Source organism: Dermacentor silvarum, chromosome 8 (assembly GCF_013339745.2).
Source record: "Dermacentor silvarum isolate Dsil-2018 chromosome 8, BIME_Dsil_1.4, whole genome shotgun sequence".
NCBI lineage: Eukaryota > Metazoa > Arthropoda > Arachnida > Ixodida > Ixodidae > Dermacentor > Dermacentor silvarum.
In genome coordinates, this window is record NC_051161.1 from 9763044 (window position 1) to 9771677 (window position 8634).

Sequence of the window (8634 nt, forward strand, 5' to 3'; positions counted from 1 at the left end):
ACACAGGTAGAATTTTTTGGTGGGTTTAGTTAAATACCATATTTGCGGTCATTATTTGCCTCGTTTCTGTTCACAAAAAACCTGAAGTGCGCGCAGCCTGTGGTGACACAACTAAAAAAAAAAAAAAACATTTTGATTTTGATGCAACGAAGCAAACAGCAACACCTCCGGTCACTGTTACGGCAAACATCAGACAACATTACCTGTGTGTGAAATTTTTGCACTAGCGAGCCAGCAGTTTAGCTCGAGTCATGTACACCTGACACTCTGTTCACGGAACACTAGGTACACTGTCAGCCTTCTTCGTAGGATAACTAAGTAAAAGCCTGTTTGTATCTTTTATCTTGTCGTCGCCCTCTTTGCTTTCGTCTAAGCTGGAAGCAAATGAGAGGCAAGCACTTGCTGAGCTACTCGCACGGAGTACACAGAGCCGCAGGTGGCGTTATCCCCACCGTAGGCCGGCCAGGGAAAGTGTGCGAGGATGCCAAACAGCCAAGCTCTTTATCTCAGCCACACACACTGGGTCACCACCCCCCCACACAGAGAGGCCTGCCCCCGTGGGGGAGGCAAAGGAACGCGCCCGAGGCACACCGCGAGTCTGTACAGCGGTCACCGGGAGGCCCGAGCAGAAGACTAGAGTGCCGGCACGTGGCGGCGCACCCCCCCCAAATCCCGTGAGGTCCGCACCGTCACGCACACACACGGTCGTCGTCAACACTGTCACGTCGAGGGCCTTCGCCGCTGAGGCGGCGTCGTGCCGCCCGCACGTATCCGCTGCGAGCGCCTCGTCGTGTGCTTGGCCTCGCGACAGCGCTGGCAGGTGAACTCATCGGGAATGTTGTTGCGCCGAATCTTGGCGCACGACAGGTGGATCCAGGTGAGGCACTCGGAGCACTCAATCATGGGCCGCCCGGCAAACGGCTTCAGGCAAAAGCAGGTGATCAGGTCGTGAGAGTCGTCGTCCGCCAGCGTGGTAACCTCGGACAAGGAGCCCCCTCCTGCAGCGAAGCAACACAGATATCGCGGTCAGGGCTCTGCACTGCCCACTTAATGAGGGGTTGAGCGTACAGGCATCCAAGACATGACAGCCCATGCCCCTAATGTGCTCAGCAACTATCCAATGAAAAAAAAATAATAAAATATATATATATATATATATATATATATATATATATATATATATATCCTACTGAAGTGCATCCACACTTCAGTTCTTGCATCTTACAGCACCTCTACCTGTTCAACCTCCTGGCTAGGCCAATTGGTACCACAATGAAAACGATACTGCCAAAGCATATTAGTTGAGAGCATGAGCTCCAAATCAAGCAAAAGCTTTGCAGTGGAAACACGAAAATGGACCACCATTGCCCCAGCACAGCCAGAGGAAAATACTCTCACCTTCCTTACAGCAAAGATGACTTGACAACACACCCAAAGAGGCGTGTGCAGCGGCCCGAGAATTGTGCGTACACGAGTACAATTTTGCACCTTCCTTGGAATGTGCGTGGTAAGGACAATCGGTGTGTGGCTCCTCAAGTTTCAGCCTAAAAATAGCTTAAGAGATGAGCCAGTTTACTGCATTGTGTGTGCTCCGTGTGAAATGTGCGAAAAAAGATCCACACCAGTAATTTCCCAATTCCACACTTGCTTCATCTCGGCAAAGCCACTCGGTTACTACAGGGAAGGATTCATTTGCAAACAAAGCCATGCCTCAACAAGGTATCACACAACCACACATTGCCATGCAGGGTACGAATGAAATTTTTAAAGGGAACAAAGGGAAGGGGCATTATTTGCTATTTCACATTGGTGCATAGAGCTCACATCTGCTAACAGCAAAATGCAGTTGCGTAGCCGGCGGTATCATCTGTGCCATCCGCTGATAACCACTGGTGCTATCGGTGAGAGCACAAGGGTGCACTGCACCAACTAGGTGCCCGAATTCGGCTCGTGTCCACCTTCACATAAACGAGAGTCACAACTCTTGTGTGCCTCAACCTCCTCGCTAGGCCAATCGACACCACAGTGCATTGATCCTGGCTCACAGGCACTCGTCGATGCAGACATCAACAGATCGTAAGCACCCTGCCATTGGTCGGCTTTCATGCCCCGAGGTCAAGCCAGCATTTGTGAAAACTACGACTCACAATGGGAAGGTGGTGCTAAGACAGAGGTGTGGTTATTACAGTTCAGGCATATGCCACTGCTGATAGCACCATCGGCAGATGGCATTGCTGGCTACATGTTTGCATCCTGCTATTAGCAGATCTAAGCCGTGGGCCACCTCTCCAATGGGGTTATGTAACATAGAAACCACTGGGAGGGGAAAGGAAACACCTGAATTGAAGGTGTAGGTGAAGAAAGCCTGCACGTGGACAAATTCTCGGAGTGCAGGAAGCTGTGAAGGTTAGGTTAGGTGATGTCTCCAAATAGATGATAAAAGAGCTTGCAACAAACCACCGTATTTGCTCACACCTCCCACATTGGCCATCAAGGCGGAATTTTTTCAAATTACGCTGGAGAATTTTTCCCCGCATAATTGTCGCACCCCTTAACTTCACATCTATTTTCCGCTGAAAAAAAAAAAAAAGTGTGAGCATTATGCGAGTAAACGCGGTATACTCTCACCATTGGCAGCCCCTACTCCCTTTCATCAGCTATTTAACGAAACCTGCAGCTCCTGTCTGTTGTCACTCCTGTAGGAGGAGCCGAGATGGCTCTGAAACACTGGGCACAACAAACAAGCTTTAGCTAGAGATGCCCATTCTATAAGGAGGCTGCATCTAACTGTGCTCGTTTTGGAATGCTTTTCATTCCCGTGCCACTAAGCCTTCAAGCTCTGCACGGCTCGTAAACAACAAACCCTGTAATGCCCCCTTTGTTTTTTCTCGCCAAGTGACAAGCCACATTCTCAACTTAAAAAAAAAAAAAAAAAAAAAAAAATTTTTAAATGAAACATCTGAACGGACAACCGCCGCATCAGGATGCACAGTGACAAAAGATATGGATCAGGGCGCTCAAACTCACGCAAGCCGTCGGACTGCATTAACAGCACGTGGCTCATTGCGGGCTGCACAGTGGCACGTTCGGGTGGCGCGGCAGGGCAGCCCAAGGTTTTGCCAACTGAAACGGGGGGTGGGGCAAAGTGAGCACTCGTGAACCAGTTGACCGGGAGCACGTTTGCTCCGGATCGAAGAATTCACATTCCACCGGTGGATCTGCGGAGGGTTCGTGCATTTCAACGCTATCGAACCAACACGCCTGGCACCGGAGCGCTTGCTCGTTCGTCACCGCAAATGCACAGTGCACTTCTGCCAGCCGAGCATACGAGATTAGTCTCGTCTAACTTTAACACTTCATGGAAGCACCAGACCACAGCACTTTCCATGACGGCTGCGTTTATGTCAATGTGGCACTCGATTGACATACTCTTTGCTTTTCTGTTTTATGATGGCTGTACTTTAGGCTGATGCAGACTTAATTATCATTTGAAGTAGTGACGCTGAAATCGCCATGGTGCCTCAGTAATTGCAAAGAACGTAAGGACTCCGCAGAAACCAAATGGTGTTTCTGCAATAATTTGGCACGAAGCATTTTTGCTTTCCGCATATCAGATATGATGTGCCAAACCAGAGCACTTGCTCGAGGGTTTCGCCAACTGCTGCAGATCCACCAGTGGAATACTATGCCTCGCCGGTCACTCGTTTGTGACCCTTCATGTAGACAAGCCACACATTCGTACAAACAGAACAGGCTTGACATTCTGCAGTGCAGGCAACGAGGGATGCATTCAAACTCTCACTTCTCTGCATCTTGCCACATTTATCCTCACTACACAACCTTTGAAAAGTTGTTCACTAGCAGTAGGGTTCATCGGAGATCTGTCTTGCCTGCACTGAAACTGATGGCAAAGCCACCTCTCATGACATCATGCCTTGCAATAGTTGAATATCTGTAGCGCCTGTTCCCACTTGTCACTCAGTGCTCAAATCCTGAGACTGCATCTCAGTGTAAGAATGTGGCACAGCATGTAGAACATGCTGGGCATTGCAGGTTAACGAACGCTAAAGGTGGATATTAGGTTAAGTTAGGTGATTACACATCAGGGATAACAAAAGTCATGAGTCTGCTTGGGATTAGTAAATTGTTTATCAGTAAAGGAGGACTGCAATGCTTTCTAACAGTAAAAACAAAAAAAAAAGAAAGGGGGGGGGGGACTCAATAGAGCAAGTTGTGAGGATATTTCCCGCACAGAAAAATGTACTGTAACATGCCAAAATACTTTGAAACCCCTTGAACTAATGTTCACCATCAACACTGCATTTTATTTTAACAAGTTAGGCCTTCATTTTCTTTGCTAGTAATCAAACTTTCCCACTAAATAAATGCAAAAATAGTGTTGAAAGAATACCTTACCACTCTGAATGATTTGGTGTTGCTTTAGTGTTGCTTCAGTGTTGATACTGCACATCACTTACAATAAAAGGCAGAATGAAGAAGCGAGTGACAAATTTGCAAAAATTACACCAATTGCAAATTTACATCGCACAACATAGGAGATAGGTGCCATTATGCTTTGAAATATCTAAAATCTAAATACAGTCTGGGTCACGCATTATGCTAAAAATATTGTTTACCGATTTAAAGAATCGTGAAGTTCAGCACGTTACAGGCAGAGAAATGTATGATCATCATGCAATGATTGTGGCTTCCTCATAGTGTCACATGTTTGTGATAACACATAGACGGGCCAACGAGACAAGTCATACTTAACATACATTGTTATTGTCTCATGAATGAAATGCCATAACTATGTCTGTTCTACCCAATTTGTATGTCATCACATTCCAGAAAACACAGCTAGCCCTGAAGTGAAGTATAAATGCACAACAAAATATAAACCGTGCATTGCATTCAGAGGCAACACTGCTGCCTTGTCTGTGATGACTCTCAGCATAGCTACTTTTTGGAATGAGGTAATGCAGGAAAGTAACATCTAAGGCAAAAAAAAAAAAAATGTTAGATAAAAGGCTTTTACTAGAGTCGGACAATGAAGGACAAATACATGCCCAAACATTGCATTTGGTTGGAGAGTAGTCAATTTACATTGCCCAGCTATGAACTACAACACTGATATTTCCCTGCACTGTATTTGCCATGGGACTAGTTCTGAGGTGACATGTACAGGGTTACAGAGTTGTATGAAGGAAGATAAAAGTGTTGCTGTCAAGTGGCTGGCTTTGGTGCTGCTGCATTCAACAACAAAATGCATGCCACTGATTGGTAGACCACAACACAGCATAGGCAACAAGTCCTATCATAAAGGCTATTGGGAATCTGAAGATGGCGTTAAGAAAGCAGACCAATCTAAAATAATGGTGTGTTTCAATTGAGTGTCACAATGTTTCAATACCGAAATAACCGCTGCCGCCGTTAGTGTGTCAACTCCCCCCCCCTTGACAGGAGAGTTTATTCTTTCAGCTGCCTCGGAGACTTCAGAATTTCTCAATTCGAAACTTGTTTGAATTCTGCGCAGTTACGTCCGCGAGACTGTCCTTAAAAAGTATCCAAATGTACAAATTAAGAATTGCATCACTAAAACAAACATATGGCCTGGGGTTTCTTTGAAAGGAACCTGAAAGCTGTGCTCATCCTTTGCTATGGAATCGCAGGAAGCCTGTGTTACTTTGGCATCTACATCTTTGTCCCATCTGGCAATCACCCAAGGTCATCCAAATATTGGACAGCATGCACACATGTTAATGCATTTCATTACTCGATGGAAACTTGGATATCAATGGCTGTGTCTAATGTGTGCCTTTTTAAGTGTCCACATGGCAGCTTCACAATTATAGCCAAAAGCAGTCACTTATGCGGCCATGTGGTTTGCATGAATAAACATGACTGCCATTACAGGTACAGCAGCATTCTCTACTGCTCGAACAAGAGCTGCCCTTCTCACATTGCGTAGCAATTGTTCATACATGACTAATCACTAAGTCAGGCACATCCAAGTATGTGCTTATAAGCTGTGCGGTGAATACATAGCCCTAGCACAAGCGAGACGCGACGTTTAGGCGCAAAGTCACACAGATTGCGCTGTCATGCAACATGGAATATTTCCGTGATGCAAAGGTTGCACGGTAACGAGAACACGTGAATGCACTTTCTTGGGATCAAAAGAATAAGCAAGGCAAACAAACCGGTGCTGAGTGGCTGCTTTAACCTCTCGTAAATGTGGCTAGGTCATGCATAGTACATTTTCACGTCTTGGGATTCCTTAACATGCATAGAAAACTTAGTACATAAGTGCAGCTGCACTCAACCGTTGCTGGAAAGTGGTCGCAGCACCTATTACACAGCTGCACCGATGCAACATCCAATAAGCCACTAATTCCTGGCTAATTAAGCATTGCAGAATGCCACGAACAGTTTTTTTTTTTTGTATTTGGTGCATCGTGACCAGTTCCAAAAGAACTTATCCTGGGAAAAAAGAGCACTAGATAAACGCTCAAAAAACAATGTTGAAGAATGTAAGGACAACATGCATAAATGTGCACGAGCGCTAAGGTAAACCACGTCCAATTGAAAGCAAGCAGTATCCCTGTTCTTGCGAGTCTTTAATTGTATTCTCAAACAACTACACTCAGCAGTATGTGGAAAAAGCTGTGTTGCTTTAATGTCACTTTGTCTGGGCGTGTATGGACAAAAGTGCAGAGTAAAGAACCAGCACATTATAGCAGCTTCTGAAAGATACAACCTATATAATGTCAACTGACCAGATGTACAGGGCAGATGGATGCATTCATAGTAAAGATGTCTGCTTGACTAAGAGCAGCGTGAGTAGCCATAGAGAAGGAACAAGCAACATTAATAGTAAAGAGCATGCGCAAAAAGACAGCTAACCTGCCTTCTTGCATGCTTTTCAACATGCACAAACTCGGAACACAACTTGCACAGTGCACATTCCAAACTCAATTCAATGCAGGGGCATGCTTTAGACACGTCCGTCACTGACATTCAGAGAGGCCATAATGAAGACTGGTGTTTAGCAGTAACCACAACTTGTTAGGCCATCTAGCAATGTAGCATGTTGCGTCTTCTCTAGGCAATAAGAAATGCTGTGCATAGGCTGACAACTTGACCAAATGACATAAGGACTGTAGGCTCACAGTATACAAAGGCAAACTTGCCGGCTCGCAAACCCTGCTGTAGCTTGACAGCGATGCACTGAGACCCGATGCATATGCACTTTGGCTTGAGTAGCGGTGTTAGAACATCTCCTACTCCCGTTTCTCCAACTATCCACCACCAAAAGTGGTCAGTCGACACAATTCTAACCTCCTCTCTGGTTCGGATTACGACTGAGCACCTCACGAGAGCGGCTGCGGTGCAGCCGTCAGCGCCAGGCTTCTGCTGTCAAACTGAGGACTCCTCTTACACTGGAAAGTATTTCAGGCGGCCACTACACCTTCTCATCTACCAGGTTACGCGAGCTCCGACTTCTAGACGTCCAACATGGCCTGCACAGATGTGGTGGTCATCTGCAGAACCGTCATTCAGCACAAGCCCGAAACCAACGCAATGCAGTGCGCCTGGCCCGTGACAGACTTACGTGCACGAGTCGTTGACGCCTCGCATGCAATACTGTGCAGTGCATTTGAACATGTCGCCGTTTGCGCTCTATTTGTCCCCCGCTGCAGTGCGACAGTTCACGGGCTGGTGGAAGCGCGATTCGAAACGGTGGGTGAACGCGTGCAGGCCCGAGCACAAAGTGACTTTCCAGCTTCAAATACGTCCTCACCGTACGTTGCAAGTGCGACCAAGGTATGCGAGCGTCTTGGGCGACTCCTTCTAGCGATGTTTCGGCGCCAACTGTGGCTCGATGCGGCATTAACCTAGCGGCGGCCAGTCACCAGGCGTACGTCCGCGTTAGTAGTTTAGCAACCGCCAAAGGCTGCGGGAAAAAACCGCAGCAGTGTAAATCCAGCCGTGGCCTGCCGCATCGGCCACGAATCGAAAAGTGCGGCGCAGATACCGCGCCCAAGCCACGAAAGTTCGTGCCGCCATTGAAACCCGAGGACGGCCGACGGACTTTGTGCGACGCTGGCTGGCGTATGTGGGCCTCGAACACAGGGCAAAAACTGCTCGGGGCACGCATTGGGCGCATTCGATCGGCATCAAGTGTCGGCGACACACGCAAGGGCCTCTCACCTTGCTCGCTGTCTTCTTGCTTGACGCTGTCGACGCTGTCCGCCGAGCTGTCGGAAGGGCTGACCGCGTCTTTCTCTTGAAGTTCCTCCTGCTTGATGCTCTCGTAGTTCTCGTACTCGAGGATGAACTTGCAGAACGAGATGAAGTCCTCGGAAGTCCGCTGGCGCTTTCGCGGAGGCTCGCCATCGGCCTGCGCAACAACAACGAACGGCGGTGAGCAGCAGCGTTGGCTATGGTGGCCGAGTGCACGATCACGGTCCGCCCGATCCCGCTGGCCTATACATGGCGTCGCGGAGAACGTCACCGCAGCGTTCGGGCCCGTGACCGCCCGCTGGGCCAGCCAAAAGAGGCGGCACTTTCGAGCAGCACTCACCGTCGACGAAGTGAAGCACTCGCTCCTGAATAAAGTGTCTTGGTGCC

The 8634-nt window shown here is 47.8% G+C and overlaps 1 protein-coding gene across 1 annotated transcript in view; it reads right to left on the reverse strand.

Moving 5' to 3' along the window:
- Positions 1-482: 482 nt before the first annotated feature.
- The window catches only part of LOC119461939 (PHD finger protein 13-like), a 9866-nt gene continuing 1714 nt past the window's right edge, over positions 483-8634 (reverse strand). Inside the window, exons 2-5 of the mRNA XM_037723301.2 lie at positions 8588-8625; positions 8215-8404; positions 3028-3123; positions 483-998 (exon numbers count right to left, since the gene is read on the reverse strand). Of these exons, the coding sequence (XP_037579229.2) occupies positions 721-998; positions 3028-3123; positions 8215-8404; positions 8588-8625 (602 nt within the window). The 3' untranslated portion in view covers positions 483-720. The remainder of the gene's footprint in view (positions 999-3027; positions 3124-8214; positions 8405-8587; positions 8626-8634) is intronic.